The sequence below is a fragment of the Microtus pennsylvanicus genome, chromosome X, assembly GCF_037038515.1.
Source record: "Microtus pennsylvanicus isolate mMicPen1 chromosome X, mMicPen1.hap1, whole genome shotgun sequence".
Lineage (NCBI taxonomy): Eukaryota > Metazoa > Chordata > Mammalia > Rodentia > Cricetidae > Microtus > Microtus pennsylvanicus.
In genome coordinates this window covers 366,985-388,360 of record NC_134601.1, presented here as the reverse complement: position 1 = coordinate 388,360, position 21,376 = coordinate 366,985, and the positions used below count along the sequence as shown (strand labels likewise).

Sequence of the window (21,376 nt, the reverse complement as noted above, 5' to 3'; positions counted from 1 at the left end):
CAAACTTTATTCTTTTTCTTCTGGTACTGGGGATAGAACCCTGGACCTTGTATATGCTAGCAAAGTATCCTACCAGTGAGCTCCACCCCAGCCTCAAGTTTCTCATTTTCAAATGCAAGTAGGTGTGAACATGTGCAAATGTGGTTTCTCAGGGGTATATTTTAAGATTGATAGAGACACTGGCCCACATTGTTTGGCCTTCCTTTTATGAAACCCTTAGGACATCCACTCACGTGCTTGAGCTGAACCTGGGCCCTTTCCTCATGCGTGGCTGGACATTCACAGACAGTGAGCTGTAAATAGTCTTCTGAATAACTCACTTCTTAAGAAAAGACAGAGTAGGCCCCCAGTGGACATATCTTTACAAAAGAAACCCGAAGGGAGAAAGGGTGTGAAGAGGGGCTGATTGGGAGGACGTACTCAACTGCTGTACACATGGGGTCACAATCCAGAAATGAAAACAACATACATGTGAAAACCCAAAATGTAAAGAACACTGTGTGTGTGTGTGTGTGTGCATGAGTGTGTGTGTGTGCCTGTGTGTGTGTGTCTGAGAGAGAGAGAGAGAGAGAGAGAGAGAGAGAGAGAGAGAGAGAGAGAGAGAGAGAGACTTAACTGTTGTAATGAACATTTAAGAAAACTTATGGAGATATTGTGTTTTAAGATCCTAAGGAGGTTGTTTTCAAATTTATGGTGAAATTTTTCCCAGTGGACCCTGGACACCTTCGGGAAGAACTCACAAGGTAAATTGTTTAACTGTGTGTGTGCTGAAAGATGCTACTTGAGAATACCTATTCTTCAGCTATTGAAGAAGGGGCTCTGATTCCCTTTTGCATGGCTTGGGATTATGTCATTCTCTGAATCAAGGTGAAGGGCTAGAAAGGGGGAAGATCTGGCTGACCCCCCAAATGTTAATCTCTCCAAATTTCAGAACTAAGAATAGATGAGTGGTAAACCTGGGTGGCATTCAAGGCTTAATCCGTTAAGTGTCACAATAGTATGCTGTTCTATGCCATCTGTGTTTCAATCAGCATAGCTTTGGGGTGAGCCAATGCTCGTGATCATTGGAAATGAATAGCGGGATCCCATAGGCAGAAAGGGAAGCATTCTGTAATGACGATATATGCTTATGAGAAATGCTCTTGGTAATTGCAGTGGAAACCTACTTCGGCAAAATGAAATTGCCACTGCAACACTTCCCCAAAACACAGTCTGCTTTCTAGACTGACACTGCTACCCATAGAAAGGAGCGAGGTCTTTTAGATTACAGATAAGAAGTACATCCTGGAAGCTAAAGTTGACTGAGTGAAAAACTGCAGGTTGTTGGGCGTTCATCTCCCTAGTGCCTTTCCCTTCCACAGGGGGCCGACTGACTTGCACCTTTGGTGTGGGCTCTTTGCACAGTTGCTTGCCTTCCCTGCTCTGCTTCTCTCCACATTTCGCTGTTGTCCACCACTCTCGCTTCCTTGCTGTGTAAACTAGCTTGCATTCACTAAATCTTGGTAGTTGGGTTTTAAACTATGACCAATTTTGATGGGGATGAACTTTCTCAAAAATACGAGAAAATTAATGTGATGATAAATATTTCATCAATTATTCAGAGTAAGGATTTGTAGCAGGCTGCTGTCTTCTTAGGTGGTGCTTGTTACTACTGAAGCAGTGTGATGCCTTTTTCTCAATGAGGGATAATCAAACGACAAAAGGTTTTCTTTTTCCTTGCTAAGAACAAACTTCAATTCCCTCTAGCTTCTGCAAAGTGACCGATTAATAGCATATCCAACTATATTTGAAAACAGGCAACGGTAAATGTGAGGGTTCCTGTAGATTTTCCTTGTTGCTCCATTTAAGAATACACAACTGAGCTGGGTGTGATCGCTCATGCTTGTAGCTGCAGCACTCCACAGGTCGAGACAGGAAGAATGCTGTGAATTCAAGGGTAGCCTGGGATATGTAGGAAATTTTAGGCCAGCCTGGGCTACAAAGTGGAACCTGTCACAACAAACAAAGAACCACACAATCCAGCAGTGACAACTAAAAGGAATAAAAACCTACGTGTTGTAGAGTTTAAAAATATACCTTATTGTTTGGGGCCAATGCATGGACTTCTGAGAATATTATACAAAAATAACTATGTTGATGGAATCATTTCTAGGGCATTAGAGTCACTACAATTTGAAGGGACATCACAGTTAAAGCTTCCATGAACTAAATGATCACGTGTCAAGATTCTTCAGACCAGATTTTCATTTATCATCTGCAACTAGTTATCTTTTATTACATTGCCTTCAGGGCATTAGTCACTGAAAACCTCACATAGAATCTAATCTAGGATATTTTATTTTATATAGGGAAATAGAATAGGTAATGCATGTGCTTGTATAGAAAAGAAAGTACTGTAACTGAGTTTTGCTCTGGACAAGAAAGCAGTAGAGTCTTTCTTATACACTTATTCACCAAAAAATGGGCCCTGGGACTGGAGAGATGGTTATGTAAAAAAGCACTTGCCACACAAGAGTGAATCCCTGAGTTCAAATCCCTGTAACCCAAATAAAGCTGGACATGGGGTATAATCCCAGTGCTTTTACACTGAGAGGAGAGGCATGCCTAGAAACTGGTAAGCCAGCGAAATTAATGTCTAAAATCTTATTTTACATAAGGTGGAAAGCAGGGACTGATATACAAAATTGTCCTCTGACCTCTGTACACACACATATGAACAAGCACACACACACACACACACACACACACACACACACACGAGTTCTCCTTTCCTAAGGCCTTAAGTCCAGTTCGGGGAAGAACCCTAAACACAAACCTGCATTTTATGGTCCCTGATGAAGATTCCGCATGGCCAAGCTCATCAGCCATTAGTTGTCCACCTACTGTTTGTAATGTACTCAAATGGGCTCCGATTGGCGGTACCATGGCAGTCTAGACGAAGGAATAAGGTGGGCACAGGCCTGGCTTGATTGCCTTGACTCCTGAGATCTGCTCTTTGGGTAGGTAGCCTACATTCAGCCGCAGATGTTAGGTTCCAGCACCGGTTCCAGTACCCTAGCGCTACAGTCTGCTCAGAAGAGCTTGGCGTCATTGTAAAATGTGGTGATTGCTAATGCTCCCCCGGCCTCAGGAATTCTTAGGGCCCTACCTACCTGGCTGCTCTCAGTGTTCCCCAGAGTCTGTGCTTGCTGGGGCTCCTGCTTCTCTAGCTCAGGATGTGGTCGTTTCCACAGCAGAAAGCACTAGTAGAGGATTGGCCGAGTCCCTCAAGCTGGTGGCAGGCTACAGTCAGGGCAATTCCTAACAGTCGCAGAACCTGCCAAAGTGCTGAGTCAGCCAGTTGTGGGCTGGGATTGGGTTGGTTCTGAAGCAAAGCCTATGTATGATTCACCACCCCCCAAAGGCCTCTGATGGACTGGATGCTGTTCCTTCTTAGAATTAGCTTGGGTCTGGGAGAAAGGAAATTTTCCTTCTGTATTCCTGCTTCTTTGTCAAGATCTCTTCCTCCAATCCTTTGTAGGTATCTTTTCACTCTTCAAATCAAGAAGGACTTGGCTCTGGGAAGGCTCCCATGCAGTGACAACTGTACAGCATTAATGGTGTCGCACATCTTACAATGTAAGTACCAAAACTCTACGTCTCGCCCATTCGCCAGGAACAGAGCCAAACACCTCCAGTTTGCATGCTTGGCACTGTATTCATTCAGCATTAAGAGGAAAGAAGACCTCGTTCAGAGACAGTGAAGTGGTGCTTCATCATACTCATTGAGATCCGAATAAAATCTTGTCCCTTGTCATGACTGTAAAGCACGCTCCCTTATTTCTGTGAGCCTGACGTTCTTGTATTTAAAATAGTGACAAGAATGCCATCTCATGGAGGTGCTTCTGATGGGTAAAAGTAAGTGCTGGTTTATCCTACTTCAATCTACCTACCCTGCTGTCACCGTCCCTTGACTTGCTGTCCAGGAACTGGGTTGACTAATTCTTGCCTTGGATTTAACCAAGGAGTCCCTGCTCCCTCTGCTTGCCCTAGGCTATATGTCTGCTCCATGTTTTCTGAAGAGCGTAAATTATGGAGTGGGGAAGGTGGAAAGAGACTGAAAGGCACCAGGCTTAGGCCAGTGTTCTCAGCATGTCAGCAGCCCAGCAGTTGGACTAGCAAGAACAGTAAAGGTAGACTGGAGGAGGCCTGGGGAAGCATGGGGACATGCCTGGGACGGAGTTACACAGGCCAGACCATGCTGTTCCTGCAGTCTGGAGGGTAGGGGCTAGGCGGTGTGAGATAACATCTTTTCAAAGGCCAGCTGGACTTTCTCTATTTTGAAGAAGCCTCCCAAGAATACAATGTTCCTTGATAATCCTGCAGAATCATAACTTCGGGGTTTATTTTTTTGTTTATTTCCTAAGTTCATTTCTGACCTTTGTTCATTACCTTTCTACCAGTCCATAAATGGTAGACTTCGGATGTTGCTAAGAACAACACAGTGAAGTGCTTGGATCGGTATTACATCCTAGGCAGTGTGTCAAGTGACTCCCAGCTGGGAAAAGAGAGCTCCGGACTCTCAAAAAGGCAGCAGATGGAAAATGCCATAGGCGTCAAGGAAAGTTGGTGGAGGAGATGGATTCTGTACTGGACTTAAAGGAATACATGGGAACTGAATGTGAAGATGGGCAGAGGAAGCAGCATAAAATTGGTGATGGCTCAAGAAGCACTGTACACAGGGCATGAAGAATGCCCACACGTAGCTCAAGAATAGTGTCTATCTAGGAGACATGGTGGCAAATGAAACCACGAGCCACATGCCCAGTGTCATTCTTGGCACTGACGTATGACGCGTGGCGTAGAGCAGCTAGGAGGAGCTTCCTTCTCCGTCAGTTACCTCTTTAGAAAGAAGTTTAAGAGGGTCAGGCTCCAGGTGACCTCTTGGGGAGGACCCCAATTTTATTCTTAACAGTACTGCCATATAGAGTTGGGCATTGCCCAATGACCATTTCACATAGAGTACAGACTACTTCAGCTTTTCCAGAAGGTATGTAGTCAAAAGACATTGATTTTGTGGAGAAAAAGCTGCGGGCCTAGCGAGTTAGCACTTCAATCAATCCCGGTCAGACTCAGAGGACTCAAGGTCACACACAGAACCACAGGCCAATTGCTCATTTATCTGCCCATTTTCTCACTGGTCCAATATTTGCTGAGTGCCTGCTGTAGGCTAGACATTCAAGAACCCAACCATTCTGGCTTTGGCATTTTAATAGTTACACGTCTTTTATGCACCTCTAGCCACATAGTCCCTACCAAACATTCTTTGCATAATTTAGATAAATAGTCCTTCTTAGAAACACATAGTATGATCTTTCTTCATCATTCATTAAACAACAAAACTATGGAGTAAGTGCCACCTTGCTAGATCCTATTATAAGCATCGAGAGCACAGTAGTGAGCTATGACCCAACCTTTGTCTTCATGGACCCCACATTCTGGCAGAGCAAGAGAGTCAGACATTGACCAAAATGACAAAAAAAATCATATGAATGTTCAGAGGGAATGAGAGCAATGGAAAAAAAACAGAACATAAAAGGGAGATGGGGGATTCTAGGTGTGGGTGCTGGGCATTGCAATAAAGTGGGGAGGGTAAGCCTAGCATAAAGGGGACAGTTGAACAATAGTTTGTAGGAGGCACAAAAGTGAGCAAAGGAGCCAAGTCTAGTAACAGAGAGGGCCACACATAGGGAAAACTCTGTGGAAAAGGCCAGAGGGGAGGACTTGCCTGGTGTGTTTAAGAAACATCAAGAAGGCTTTGTGACTGGCTGCAGCCTGAGTGAGTAAGTAGAGGGGAGTTCCAAGCACACTGAAGGTCTAGAACACGACTCTAAATGAGGTAGGAACCATAGGGAAAGAAGACTGAGGTAGGAGAAAAAAGACCATTTCCTTTTGATCATCAGAAGCACCTCCATCAGAAGGAATTCTTGGCCACTGTTTTAAATATAAGAACAAAATCTGAATTAAGTTGTAAGAAAACCATATTGGCTGCTTTGATAAACTCTAGCACTTAGAAGGGAATGGTGGCAGTAGGCAGAATGATAAGAGGAGATCTTTAAAAGAGGTGATAGGAGTTGAACCAGAAAGACCTAACACTTGAACATAGCAGCTGACAGTTTCTGCTACTGGCGATACCATATTTTTCCTGCTAAATTGTCACACGGAGAGGAAATTAACAATGACTTATGTTCTTACATTTTCCTGATGGTTGTTATAGGGTTTTGTTCTTAAGGAACCTGAAAGATGTTCATATATGATGTGTGTGAGTGTGTGCTGTATTCTAAAAAAAAATGACTCAATTGAGGTATAATTTACATGCTGTAGAATTTACTCATTTATAATACACAGACCAATGGGTTTTAGTAAATTCATGTCCATCCAGCTATGGCTACAGTCCAGTTTAGAACACTTCTATAATGTCCACAGAAAACTCTCAGAGACGGGGATATAACTGGGAATTATGACTATCCTAGTAGGTAGAAAGAAATAGCTCATTACCTGGATAACTAGCTTTTTTCTTTATTCTTATTCTTTGATATTTCCTACAATGAAATATGGTCAGACCCCGCTGGTTTTCCAGGCCAGTTCCCTCTGTATCCCCCAACATATGCCCCTCCCAACTTCATACCTTCTATTTTGTTTTGTTTTGTTTCCGATAACCCATTAAGTCCAGTTAGTACTGCCCCCATGCGCATGGATATGGGACCATTCCCTGGAACACAGGAAATCTACCAGTGGCTACCCCCTCAAAGAAGAGCGATTCTCTCCCTTCTCCAGCAGCTATGAACTGCCAGTAGCTCCACACTAAAGACTGGGGCCCAGAGATCACCTGCCCTATCTGTACCAGAATTTTGGCTCGTTCGATTTGTGCAGGTAATCACAGCTGCTGGGAGTTCATAGTGCACTGGCCTCATAGTGTTCAGAGGACAGCATCTTACAGCAATCCTCCCCATCCTCCAACCCTGTTATTCCCTCTGCCTCCTTGCCCCTATTTTTCTGTTTCCTGAACTATGCTTGGTGGTGAGGATATTCAGTTTAGTTTAATCTCCTATTTACAGTACTTTGACCAATTAGGAGTCTCTGTATTGACAGCTGCCCAATGCAAAAAGAGGCCTCTCTGGTCAAGGTTGAGAGACCAGGACTGTGGGTACATAAAAATTGTAACTAGCATTGTTCTAATGACCAACTAATTGTTTTGAACACCTTTTCATGTGATTATTCAGAGAGAGAGAGACAGAGACAGAGACGGAGAGACAGAGACAGAGAGACTGAGATTGATCCATGTCCACTGAAATATTTTTGCCCATTTTGAAATGTTTTATCTTACCATTGAATTTTAGAATGGTTTCTTTTTTAAAACAAATTCTCATAGCCACAAGACATTCTTCTTCTTACTTTTCTTCTAGGTCTTTCCTAGGTTAACCCCTTAGATGTAAGTCTCTGATCCATTTTGAGTTCACTTCCAGTATACTTGTGTGGTGTGTTACATGAGGTCACAGATAAACGGCCAACTATTTAGAAAGGTCAGAAGGATTCATCTGGAAGGGATTCGGGTAGCATTGCTGGGTATTTTCTAGATTCCCGATGGACAGAGTGATGATTTAACTGTAACTGGTTTGTATTGTATTTTTTCAGATGTATTTCCCTTTGTGCTGAAACAATTCATTGAAAAGATTGTTATTTCTTCACTGCATTATCTTGACAGCTTTGTCAAAAAGAACTCTGAGAATTTAGTTCTTGACTTTTCGTTTAAGCTTCATTGTTCTCTCTTGGTTTCTTGGAAATCTGTAAATATTGTAAATCTGTAAAAACTGGAAGTCTGTAAATCTTTATATCTTCAGAAGACAATTTTATCTTTTTATTTACATTGCAAAAGTTTCAAGTATCTTTTCCTGGTCTGGTTGTACTTACTGTGCTCATAAGTACAATACTGGGTAATGTGGCCAAAGCAAGCTTCTTTATCTTATTTCTGCCTTTAAGGGAAAGTCTTTATTATCTTGCTATGTGATATGACTATATTGTTAGCCACAGATTATTTTCATAGAGAACTTTTTATCAGGTTGAATATGGTTTCTTTAGTTCCTTATTTATATAGTGTTCTTAGCCATGTACATGTATTTTACTCAAAATGAGAATATCACAGGATTCCACAAAGAGTGTATTACTCTTAAACACTATATATGGCCTACAGTATGTATGTATATACATATATGCATGCAATAACAATTAATGAAAAAGGAGGTCATAATTGGAAGGACAGTGGGAAAGGGTACATGTAAGGCTTTGGAGGGAGGACATAGAAGGGAGAAATGTTGTGGTGAAGTTATAAGCAAGAGAGAGAGGAGGGAGAGAGAGAGAGGGAGAGAGAGAGGGGGAGAGAGAGAGAGAGAGAGAGAGAGAGAGAGAGAACATATGTGAATAATAGGTGTGGCTATATCTCTTCTTGTCCAGGTATCTTAGATTAAAAGCAACAGTGGAGAACAAAGTGCTCTAAACGTTGACTTTAGGAGAAAAAACAATCAGAAAATAACTCATATGAATCTTAGACCCAGAAGAACATAACAATTCCAAAGAGAACAAAAGTCAAAGAAGACAAATGCCATTTACAGTAGGGGCAGAGAATTCTAAGTGCATAGCTGCCAGAGCGGACTTTATCCTGTAGTAGTTGTCTCTAACAAGACTGGAGATGTCTGAAAAAGAGTAAATTAGCTTCATAGATAAACTTCCAGCGATTTGGAAAGGATGATTTGTCTGTCAGGGACTCAAATTGTTGGGGATTTACTAAATTGCCCAAGGGTAGACTGATGACTTGGCTGTAGTTAGCGTGCACTATAGTTGATATTTATTCTCTGATTATGACAATGGCTAGTCATAGCAGAAGGAAATTTGGGATGTGTTAGTCTTTACTAGGTTCCTCATAGGAAAATCCCGAGGACTGGAAAGTTTAAATGAGCGGATGACTCCTCACCGCCCTGGAGGCTGGAGTCTAAGATGAAGGCGTTGGAAGGTTTCCTTTAGTTCGAAGCCTCTTTCGTCATCCTGATGAAGGCAGTTTTCTTTCTGTGTCCCCATGTCATCTTTTTTCCTGTGTACCCATCTGAGAGTCCCTGTGTGCGTGGCTTTCCTCTTTTAAAATGGATTTTGGAGCTTTTAATGTCTGTTCTGGGTGTGTGACCCACAATCCAAGCTGAGAGCTCACAGAAACCCGCCGCTTGTGATGTGAGAACAAGTTCATTACTTCCTCCTGTACAGACAGAAATATACTCAAAGCATGGGGCGTGCTGGGGAATTAGGCTACACTAGCTGCAGAGAAAAGGCTTTTGGGGGCTAAATGGGACGTTTCTTAGGTTGTACATTAATTCCTCAATGGAAATGTGAAAACTGTCACTTTTCTATTGTACAGCAGAACTAGGAGACTTTCATGAAGAAACAGTTAGGAAGCATCTGGTACAAACCCAGTATTTCCCAAGCCAAGACTGTTTAGAGAGCAAGATCATGCACTTTCACCAGCAGCACGTGTAAGTACGTCCCCTGGCCCCTGCTTTCCCAGTGGAGGACACTAAAGCTAGGACCGACTCTTGAGAGCAAACTTTACGTCTGAGAAGCTTCAGTCCCAAGAACACGCTCAGTCTGTGTACATCTCTCAGAGAAAAGGTTGAGGGGCGGGGTGAGTTTTGCTGCATTTGTTGGGCTCACGAATCCCTTCCCATTGCAGGGGCCGGAGCCCAGCTGAATCAGACATTCTGCTACTGGACATAGCAAGGAAATTGGATATGTATGGCATCAGACCTCAGCCTGCCAGCGATGGCGAAGGGATGCAGATCTACCTGGCTGTTACTCACATGGGAGTACTGGTGTTACGGGTACTAACTCTTCCCTTGAGTGCCCTTCAGTGTGCTGGGAGTGGTTATCGTGACTTCAACTTGAATATCTGTTCCCCAGAGGGTCATAGGGCTTTGTCATACCATCAACTACAAGGGCAGTAGAGCTAATAAAATGGTGTGCAAAAGCCCTCTCCCCAAAATGTGCTTTGCCCCTGTGTGTGGTCAGTAATGTACTGTCTGGGCTTTGAGACCATCACACTTTAGATTAGGCCAGCATGGTGAAGTGAGAAAAATCAAGAGGCTCTTAGGGAATCTTTGACTCTAGTACATGCCAGATGGTTAAGATCCACCCTGAGTGGTCCAAACTGTGATGCGTCCTTTCTTAGAACTCTTTGCATTGGGCATAACCGGTGTCAGCTGGTAGGGAATTAATGTTGAATCCCACCGGCAACTGCTGCTGTTTACCACACCATTGTTTCCCTGGGATTTGGGATTTCAAGTTAGAAGTCAACTTGAAGGGCCATTGTCTTCTACCATCACGCCGCCCTGTCCCCACGCCCTCAACTCCACTAAACAATTTTGGTTTTTCTGCTCTGCTTAAAACCAAAATTCCTTAAAGGAGCTAGAAATGAACTGCTGTCAGAATGTCCCAGAGAGTGGGCTATCAGCACTGGTAAGAAGTCGGATGATGCAGAAGGCATTTGGGGCAGGGAGAATGAAGAGGTCACAGGGATGATGGTACAGATATAGACAGAAGCTTGAAGTAACAAGCAGTGGGAGAGATGGTTGTATATTGAACAACAAAACCCAGCCCACATTTAATGATGTGGCTAGCGAGGAACTGCTGAAGATTTATTAATTAAATGAGGCAGCAGGATAATCGGGTTTTTTCTTTTAGCACTTGTTGTTTGCAGACAGGGAGGGGTGAGATCACAGAGGGCATTATATCAATCCATTCTGCTGTGGTCTCACTGTACTGCCTTAAAAGTCCCTTTGGTGCTCCTTCTTGCTTCTATACTGGAGGAACTTGTTCCCTACCTGCAATGTTTAAGTTGCACAGGCTCTTATTCATGAACAGTACTTTCCATCATACTTTTACTGTGGCACAACCCAACTCATGCAGATATGTTCTGAAACTGCCTATGTGTTTCTTTATAGGGAAATACAAAGATTAATACTTTCAACTGGGCTAAGATCCGCAAGTTGAGTTTTAAGAGGAAACATTTTCTCATCAAACTTCATGCTAATATTTTGGTGAGTAGGTTTCTAATACATTCTATTTCTGTTCACTTGGAGTTTTGCTGTTGCTCTAGAAATGATTTGAATATAAATGGTGAAAGGTGCCTAGCCCTGAAGGGTGATGGATCCCTCTTTGTCCTCTATATAAACTGAGCAGAGATTTAATGATGCTTCAACTAAAGGCAAAACACTATGACATCTGATTTGCACTTCAGAACAAATGATGCAAAAGGAAAATGAGGCAGCTGGACTGAAAGGCAAGTCTCTGTGGATAGCATCTTTGAGGGATCTGATGAGTTAAATGGGGGCCACCAGATCTAGGACAACAGAAGTAATTGTTTGACCTTCTCTTTTATATTTTATAAAGTATCTTCACACACTTCCCTTAAGAGAAAAATATCAAACATCAACTACATGCTTAGGCTGACAAGGTGTTAGGAAGGATGTTTTAATGACTGACCATGAAGGGGTAAAAAACCTATATGTGTATCAAGTAATTTGAACCTATAAAAGATCAAGTTTGAATTACATTGCCTAGATCTTGGTGTTATGTAAAGGCGTTCATTTGAATAGTTCATGGGACCAGACCTAGTGTGAACTTCATGGGGAGCCTCAGGGGCTATACGCAAGAACCTGGAAGGAAATGAGAGGAGGGGGAAGTCAGTTCTGACTGCTGGTGGGGCTGTTGAAAAGACAGCTGGGAACCTCCATAGAGCCTTGGGCCAACGAGTGTGCACGGTGACTCAAGATGGGAAAAACTTGTACTTTAGAACTGTAAATCGAAGTTCCCTTAGGACACATTAAAATACGGACTATGCCAAGAGAGAAATACAAAGCGCTGCGGTATGAGAAAGTACGTAGAGGCAGGTGTATTTCTTGCTGGGTCATTGAAAACACTCCTACACATTTAATCATCCTCACAGCAAGAATGAAATCTCCCCCCTTCCCCTTGCTTCTTGGTCATTTATACCTTCTTGCCACCTTGAAAAAGAAGCCCTTTGATATTCATTTTAACCTAATTTACAGCTTCCTAAAATGTTTCTGGCAGCAAAGAGGCAAGGCAGAACGGCATTTAAAGGGAGGGGAGTGCGCGAAGCAAGCCTGGCTTCTGAGACAAGGCTTGGCGCATGAGTGGATGCAGTGTCTGATCTTTGGAAGGTTGCGATTCATTTGGTTCCGGTGGCTGTGGAGCCTACGGGGAGCCAAACAGAAAAGCAGACACTTCATGGGCTGCCGGACTGTTTGTTTAGAAGGTTGGAAGGTCTTTGGTATTCTCGCAGGATGTTTTGCTTGATAGAAAATGGTTTATATAGATGTTGTACAAAGACACTTTGGAGTTCACCATGGCTAGCCGAGATGCATGCAAAGCTTTCTGGAAGACTTGTGTGGAGTACCATGCTTTCTTCAGGCTTTCCGAAGAGCCCAAGTCAAAGCCCAAGACCCTTCTCTGCAGCAAGGGCTCCAGTTTCCGCTACAGGTAATTACACTCCGTGCATGGGAAGACCATGCACACTTTCTTTTCAGTCCATGGGAAACAGTGGGAGGAGTCGGAATTCCAGAAGTAATAAAGAATCTATTTAAGTCACTTGAAAGATTATAAATATTCCTTACTGTTCATTCTTGCTGCATTGCATTAGGTCAGTATTTACTAACCAAAGGGGTTGGGTCAGAATTACAGTGAGGATGTAGGGTAGCAGAGGGTACTTGAAAAATTGTATTCAATGAACTTACTGTCTCCCTGAAAGGCAGCTTCTATGCAGGATGTGGAAGGAAAGGTCAATCATATCTATTAATGGCATTTAGGGAAAAGATAGAGTGAGTAAACACTGGATGCGGGTCAAGAGATTTGAAAGATGGAGCAATCCTGTATTGAGAAGTTTCCACCTTAGGGGAATTGAAGAGAGGTAGACTTGAGATACTGTTTCTATTTGAACACACTAGCCTTGAAATCCACGGGGAGAAGCTTACAAAACTCTAGTGATTGCAAAAATGATTCTAATCATAATGTTTCCACATAAGGAATTTTTCAGACCCTGGAAACCTGCCCTTGGAAGAATAGAGATATTTAAAAAACATATTTTTGATGGAATGTTTCCAAAGTGTACTCTACAAATCCCTATGTTGTTAAACAGATGATATTGAGCATATTTTGCTCTGTCTTAATGACCCGACTTATAAAACTCCCTTCTTAGCCTTTGCAGGCCATTGTGCAGTGATAGCCTTAGGTAGGGGTGGCATGTTAGGTCTGGCCCTTTGCTAAATGGTCCCGAAATTTTGGGTTTTCTTATTATTGTGACTTTTTCCTGCCTCTTGTGTTTCTCCCAGTAAGAGTCAGTTGGGATTTGTATTTTACAGGTTTTTTAAAGCCCATTTTTTGGGTAGATGAATTTACTCTATTCTTGGTGTCCAGAGAAGTAGGTATAGCATCAGTATGACAGAGAGTCACAATGCATGCCACTCATCCAGACAGTTTAAGGTTCAAAGATGAGGGTGTCGGGTTTTAGTGGCATATAGTCTTATGATGGAATTAATGATTTTTGTCTTTTCTTTACAATAGTGGAAGAACTCAAAGGCAACTTTTGGAGTATGGGAAAAAGGGGAGGTTAAAGAGCCTGCCGTTTGAAAGGTGCACCTTTTTCCTTCTTGTTTCTCATGCTGATTGGAAGTTGACTTTAGCGATGTCTATGTAGCCTGTAATTTACCTAATGGGCATTTCAATGACTTCTCTGTTTGGGGCTTACAGGAAACAGTACCCATCTCAGTATCACGAGCGACAGTGCAGGTCATCACCAGACATTCTCTCAGACGTGTCCAAACAAGTAAGGTTTCAGAAAAGCCCTACTTCTTTAGGTATAAGTCATCCAGTCTTCAAATGCTTCCAAGAGTTGATTTTGCCAGATCTACCTACTGTGTACCAAGGTCACTCCATACGGGGTTAGTCGCTTGGGGAGGTCTTGGCACAGTCAGTCCTTCCTGCTAATAGGCCGTTTTGTAAACTACAACTAACTGTGTACTGTGTACAAGTGAAATCCCTGGTGTACCTTCAAATTGCAATCTGTCCTATCAACATCTTTAAAAATTCAGATGATAATAATTAATACATTTGTATGGCTTCGTAATTTTAAATTTAAAAGCTCTTTTTTTTTAAATCAAGTAGAAACAATAAGGCTTCAAGAAAGGCGTACGGTGTTGTTTCTTACTTGGGTAACATGATTTCTAGATACAGTTACAACCTTGGAACTGTAAAATGATCGCCCCATTTGAGACTTAGATCAGGAAGATTGTTCATCATTTTTCTTTGGTACTGTCTACAAAAGTTAATTGTAGGCGACACAAATTCCCATGCCTTCACTCAAGTCACAGATGGCCTTTATCCGAAAGGCATCAGATGTAACCGCTGAAAGGGATCATGGAGATTATGAATCTCTCAGGCCATGCACAGCTCTCCTTTCTACCTTTTATTTACAGAAAATATAGAGGAGGCTGGGGTAGGAATGTAAGACCGTGGTGTCTAAGGTGCACATAGCTAGACAAAGGCAGACAGGCGTGGGATTGCTACTTCTTTGACATAGCTACCAAAATGAACTGCTTGAAATAGAATGACCTGAAGGACCCGTGAAATGTGGAGTCTAGAAATGAGATGTCACTGAGAATGAAGAGTGCCACATGTATTTTCTAACCTATAACTTGGTTCATGGTTACATATCTAACCTAACCCATCTGACATCAACATATCTGGGTTTTCAAGGTGGAAGACCTGAGACTTCCCTATGGCAGCGGCTACTACCGAAACGCAGATGGGGCGCACACATCTGAACCTATGCTAGACAAGAGGAGGAGAAACTCGGCGGTAGAGGTGACATTTTTAGCCGAGCTGGAGAGGTCCAAACCAGAGGCAGATCCCACACCGCTCCATCCATCCCAAAGCAGTTCCTCTTTCACCTTTGTTTATGCAGATCCTGTCTTCAACACCGACCCGGATCCCATAGACTTTTTTGAGGAACGGAGCCCTCTAAGCTCCTTCCAGACAGGCTCGAAGTGTGTGGACAATCACATAAGCACATCTCCTGCTTTCCCCAGCAAAGTGAGTCCAGCAAGGCAGCTCACATACACCGATGTGCCCTATATTCCTTGTACTAGCCAGCAGGTTGATATCATGCCTCCTCAAGTCTTTTTTTATGTGGACAAGCCACCCCAGGTACCCAGGCGGTCTCCAATCATGGCAGAGGAAAATGTTAGATCAGACAGCTATCTAGATCCCAGTGCAGTAAAACCAGTCAAGAGGAGCCCCAGGAATAGCAGGATAAAAAGTTTACAGCAAGACCTTCAAGAAGCTATGGCTAGAACTTGTGGGAGGAGCAATATCAGTGTAGACCTAGGGGAGGAAGATCCACATTTGGATGATGCTTTTGCATATAACCTTCAAGAGCAAACTCCTAAACGATCTCAGAGCCATTCAGACATGAAAACGATCCGTTTTCCTTTTGGGTCAGAATTTAGACCTTTAGGGCCTTGTCCTGCTTTGACTCGTAAAACAGATCCCTTTACCTGTACATTTGCAGAGCAGGAGTTCCCCACGGTTGTAATGGATCAGAGCTCGGCAGAAAGATACGTAGTTAGTGAGTCCAGTGATTCAGAATCGGAGATTCTGAAACCAGACTACTACTCTTTGTATGGCAAAGGCACAAAGTCACCTAGGGCCCGAATCCGCTTGTCGTCTGGTAGTCTACAGCTAGATGAAGAGGAAGAAGATATTTCTTTCACCATGCCAGATGCTGAAGATAGGACTTTGCTGAAGCCATGCAACTATTTCTTAGCTTAAAAGAGTGAACTCTGTGAATGTTCCTGGCCTGTTCCCTGTTACTGCTTTAGGTAAGACCTAAGAGCCTTTCAATATACCTTCTCCTTAGTCATCTTAATTGATGCTAATGGAGTCTGCTCACTGCTGGCACTCAGTTTATGAAAGATTAAGTTGCGGTCTCCTTCTAGGAACTTCGTTCTTTTATTTCCTCCGAGCAGACTCTGGAACATGCCTTCTCCTATGGCAGTGTGAGGGAGGTGTACGCCATCACCATTCAACATTTCTTTGAGCAGATATTATAAATGAAGACCATCTTCAAAGCTGAAGAACAATGGCATGGGTTGGTGTATGGGACTGGCTTCTAATGCCACTTTGTGATTCAGTAGTCCATGATTATGTTGGGTTTGTGTTTGTGCTTATGTAACACTAAACTATGGTTTCTCTCCTGATAACCTGTTTGGGACCCAGTGATCAGTTTTGTTATATACTAAGAATGTCAATATACGTAAGTGAGTGGCATAGTTCCTCTCAGCAGAACATGTTTAGAATTAATAGAGGATTTAACAGAATTCTATATCCTGGAGGTTCTTAGATTAGGCCCATTTCTCATGTCAGATGTGTGCCTGATGAAGATATTATGATGTTGACTTCTAATTTCTCTCTTCTTAACTACTTATGATATATGGTGGAAATCAATGTTAACAAGCAAGTTTGTTTATTAATTTCTCCTGCTGGAGTATATTTTTGCCATACCTTGGTTGCATGCATGTAGGCAAGGATCTGAGGTATAATTTTAATAAAGAACAATGGAAGATCTACTCAAACAGAAGTTATACGTATGACTTTCATTTTGTTTTAATAAGAATTCTGAAGTAGATGGTTGTGGCCTATATCTATAGAAGAGGATAGTTAGAAGATGGAAAAAGAATAGAGACAGGAGAAAATGAATGGCTGGGATCACGTGGAAACAAGGGCCGAGTGAGACAAAAAGAGAGAGCACCACCACCAGGCTCTGAAAGGGACCAAAAATTCTATTGTGTGGTTGTTTTTTAATTTTCTCAAGAAGCTGAGGGTGGTCTCCAACTCCTGATCCTCTTGCCCCAGCCTGCCGTGTGCTAGCGGTTACAGTGATGTAACATGGTGCTAAGCTCAGTTTGATTGCTTTTGAAAAAACGTTATGTGCATGAGTAAGTATACCATGTGTGTGCCTGCCTCCTGTAGAGGCCAGAAGATGGGGTGGGATCCCTTGGAATGGGAGTTACAGATAGTTGTGAACCACCATGTTGGTGCTAGGAAACTCAGCCTAGGTCCTTTGCTGAAGCGGCCAGTGTTCTTCAGCACTGAGCAATTTCTCCAACCCTCAAAATTCTGCTCTTGACCCATTCAATATTTGTCTACCAATCCTCAAGGAAGACTATTGAAGAACTTCGTTGATAATCTTAAGTACAATGAATTTTCAAGCCAGTGTTAAATATAAATGTCAAAGAAGTGAAGTGATAGAATAAACAATTTTCTATGTGATTTAATAAGTGAAAAGGTAGACAACAGATTTCTTTATTCTCCACCTTAGCAAAAACAGCTTTACTGTGCTTCAACCCACTCCTTTTCTTCTATTCCTGGACACAAATCCACTAAGTCACAAGTGTAGAGTAGTTATTGAAAACTATGAATATACTGAAGCTTGACCACCTAGCTGTAATTTATAGAGATCTTTATTATTTTTAAAAAATTACCTGTAATCTTTTCCCCACAAGAAATTCAAAATCTTATATTTTATATGGTTTTTCCTTATCTCATTTTCATTTCTAAACACTTTGGCTAAATGTACACTTTCCTTCAGAATGATAAATTTCAAATCTGTATGTGATTTTTATTTAAAATAGTAATTACGGAGAGCAGTGAGTTGGTTGTCTGAAGACATTTTTGAAAGGACTTAATAATTTTGTTAAGGGGGGAGGCAGGATATCTGTGTTCACCTGTGGGTAGAATCAATTCTTAGTAAACCTTGGTTATGTTCCAATAATAGAAGAAAAAGGAGAAGTATTTTAAAACAATTAGAATAACATATCAGACCTACCCTCAAGAAAACAAGCGTCAAGGATCATAAAGTTTAAATATTTATTTTTAAAATCCCCCAAACACTGAAGTATGCTTTACCTAGAAACAGTCTACGGGACAAAAGCTCCAATGAACAAGCAATACAAGCTGTATTTGGGATGCAGTTATGTGGTAAGGTTTTACATAATCAATTTATGAACTGGTGGATTTTATTTTTACAAAAATACGAATGTAATCCATGATTCAAGTCACACAATTATTTGTAGAACACTGTGGAGAACAAAGTGTAATTGAATTTCAGTTACAGAACTGATGAAAACTCTAACCGAATCATGACTTCAAAATACAATCAAGTAAAAGCAACTGTTAGCGTACAGGCACCAACAAAAAGAATTTTCATGACATACAACACTATACCTTCACAAGTGTTTGAATTTCTTTTTTAAAAGAAGGCATGTAATGGCCACTTCAACTAAAAACTCTATTGTTTACTTACATAACACCTTTCTTTTAATATTTGGCAGTTGTCCAGACATTTTAAAGATCATTTGTGCAAAAATCATGTGCAGATACAAACACGAAAATCGTAACTGTCAAAATTAATCAGTGACAACAAGCCTACAGCTATGAAACTATAGCCCCAGTTCAGCTCTTAGGCAAACATAGTATATATATAGGGCTAAAAGAGGGTATCACTCACTTAACAGTACCATAAATAGAACTGAAAATTAACTGTACAGTCTATCTTACCTTTGTATGAAGAGAAATGTTCGTGCCCTATGGTATTTTCACATGAGCTAGACAATGTTCACTTAAATACCTTTTCAAAACCGAACACACTATGCTTATGTGTGTATAATTATAAAGAAAAAATATATAAATAGTTTCTACGAAAATTGAGTTACCATGACAAAAGATGCTGGTGTCCTTATGTTCATAACTATGGATCAGGTATTTACTCACAAGACAACAAGGTTTCTAAAACTTTTCTAAATCCAAGCATGTACAATATTATTTGAGCTGAAGATTTGAAGGTTGAAGCCAGACTAATTCCTCCAGTTTAACCAAACCCTCATCCTTGGCTAAATGAGATTACTTTAAAAGTCTAATCATGTTAAATAAGGGTTAACCGCTTCTTCCATCTTAAAGAGAAGATAAAAATACCAAGAAGTACTTCTGCTACATGTTGCCTGGAAATGGTTCTTCAAACACAAGGTTCTCAAGTATGATAATCATGGAGCTGCCTGGAATCCAGAATACCTTGCTAGAAAAATCAATACTTTTCTAGGCGCTTCTTCCAAGAGCTTATTAAAAATATGATGTTAAGAAGGTATGACTTATTTCTATCTCCCTACAAATAGTCAATCTTAGAGTGTTTGTGTAAAAAAAAAAGAATGCTTTTTAAAGCTTGATGATTTACAGACGTTCAATATTTAGGATGACTTTGAAAGACCTGTATGTTTCATGAGTGTACAGTTAACTAAAGATTGAAAACCAAACAGTATTCATTCTAGTAACATAAAAAATAATGGTACTTAAAGTTAAAAAAAATCAACCATATCTCAACATTTACTACAATACAGGTGAAACTATAGTATTAAAATTATTCCTTACAAAATAATCTCTTTAAAATACAAAATGATAGCCACCATCACAAAATACTTGAAAGCTTCTCCTAAATCTTCAATGTCGCAAAGATCCAAAGGCACCGGGAGCTCATGGGTTAAGCATAATTAAGGTTGACATAGCTTTGGTGGGTTTCTCTAGCTCCATATGAAACTGAAGCCAGCAATAGCAACAACACATTTTTAAGAGGACTCATCGGCAGAACATCTGTAAAATTAAGAACAGTATAAATCAATGTATAATTTTAGACAAGTCATCCATATTTCTCACTCATGAACTCTACAACAAATGGAGACAAATTCTTTTCTTTGATTATTATGTAGATGGATATTAAAAGATGCAAAGATGGTCCACAATTCCTCTGCATCTGCTCTCCTAACTTGCAATGGATCTGGTTGTAAACAGCAAAAGAGATGGGAGGTGTTTTTTATTTTATTAGAATCTGGGGGATTTTTAAGACTACTTTAGCTCCTTAGTCCTCAGTAGTAAACTTTATTGGGTGGAAAGATAAATATTTAGTTTCACCTTGAGCTCAGTTGAGCAGGGAAATCTAAAGATGGAACCAGAAGAGATATGATGGGTTTAAAGTTATGATCTGTACAATCATGTTTCAACTCACGAAAGCTAATGAATATGTATGTATATATACAAAAGTCTTGTTTAAGAAAAGAAATTTCACATTAACTGTAAGAACTTTTTTGAACAAAATCAAGCGAATAGGCAACAAGGCAGAAACTGAAGAAGCCTCTATTGCTGTCTATGGCAGTAGTTCTCAACCTGTGGGTCATGATCCCTTCCATAGGTATCACCAAAGACCATTAGAAAACACAGGTATGCCGGGCGGAGGTGGTGCATGCCTTTAATCCCAGCACTCGGGAGGCAGAGGCAGGCGGATCTCTGTGAGTTCGAGGCCAGCCTGGTCTACAAGAGCTAGTTCCAGGACAGGAACCAAAAGGCTACGGAGAAACCCTGTCTCGAAAAAAATAAAAATAAATACAGGTATTTGCATTACTATTCATAACAGTAGCAAAATTACAATTATGAATTAGCAATGAAAGAAATTTTATGGTTATAGGTCAGCACAATGTGAAAAACTTTATTAAAGGGTCATACATTAAGAAGGTTGAGAACCACTGGTCTGGGCTGTCTTTTCTAAGTCTTTTAATCAACATCACATAAGGGCTCAAATGGAATAACTTTGTTAGTGGAAATAATCAGGTTAGTGGTGTTTCTGCAAATAGTAAGAGTACTGCCAAGAATGGAAACATGCGTGATGTTACATGTGCCCAAATTTCAATGCTGACGGAGGAAGAGAGGGAAAAAATCTAGGCTGTTTGGTTCAGTAGAAAACTGCCTTTCCATATCTAAACATAATAGTTCAGGGGCTAATACTGGACTGGCTCAGTAGGTAAAGTGCTTGAGGTCCAAGACCAAGGACCTGAATTCAGATCCTTAGTGCCCTTGTTGTTGTCAGGTGTGACTAAGGCCCAGGACTTCAGCATGGGAGGACAGAGAGGAGTATTTCAGGGCGTCACTGGATAGATCGTCTTCCTAAAAGGGCAAGCTCCATGTTCAGTGAGAGATCCTGCCTCAAAAAGTAAGGTGGAAATTGATAGGGTTACAAATCTGATATTGACCTGTTTCCAACACAGGCCCGTGTGCAAGACAGTTCGCCCACATACCCATGTGGATAAGCATATGCAGCAATCTCCCTCCATTCTCTCTGTCTCTGTCTCTCTCTCTCTTTCACACACACACACACACACACACACACACATACACACACAAG

At 41.3% G+C, this 21,376-nt stretch overlaps 2 protein-coding genes across 2 annotated transcripts in view; one reads left to right on the top strand and one right to left on the bottom strand.

Annotated features, from left to right (window-relative positions):
- Frmd7 (FERM domain containing 7) overlaps nt 1–16,709 on the top strand; it is an 87,742-nt gene extending 71,033 nt beyond the window's left edge. Inside the window, exons 6-14 of the mRNA XM_075958541.1 lie at nt 710–743; nt 3,521–3,618; nt 9,443–9,557; nt 9,755–9,902; nt 11,022–11,117; nt 12,416–12,579; nt 13,660–13,728; nt 13,846–13,921; nt 14,851–16,709. Of these exons, the coding sequence (XP_075814656.1) occupies nt 710–743; nt 3,521–3,618; nt 9,443–9,557; nt 9,755–9,902; nt 11,022–11,117; nt 12,416–12,579; nt 13,660–13,728; nt 13,846–13,921; nt 14,851–15,924 (1,874 nt within the window). The 3' untranslated portion in view covers nt 15,925–16,709. The remainder of the gene's footprint in view (nt 1–709; nt 744–3,520; nt 3,619–9,442; nt 9,558–9,754; nt 9,903–11,021; nt 11,118–12,415; nt 12,580–13,659; nt 13,729–13,845; nt 13,922–14,850) is intronic.
- Nucleotides 16,710–18,007: 1,298 nt separating this feature from the next.
- Nucleotides 18,008–21,376, bottom strand: part of Stk26 (serine/threonine kinase 26) — a 55,184-nt gene continuing 51,815 nt past the window's right edge. Inside the window, exon 12 of the mRNA XM_075957551.1 lies at nt 18,008–19,794. Within this exon, the coding sequence (XP_075813666.1) occupies nt 19,770–19,794 (25 nt within the window). The 3' untranslated portion in view covers nt 18,008–19,769. The remainder of the gene's footprint in view (nt 19,795–21,376) is intronic.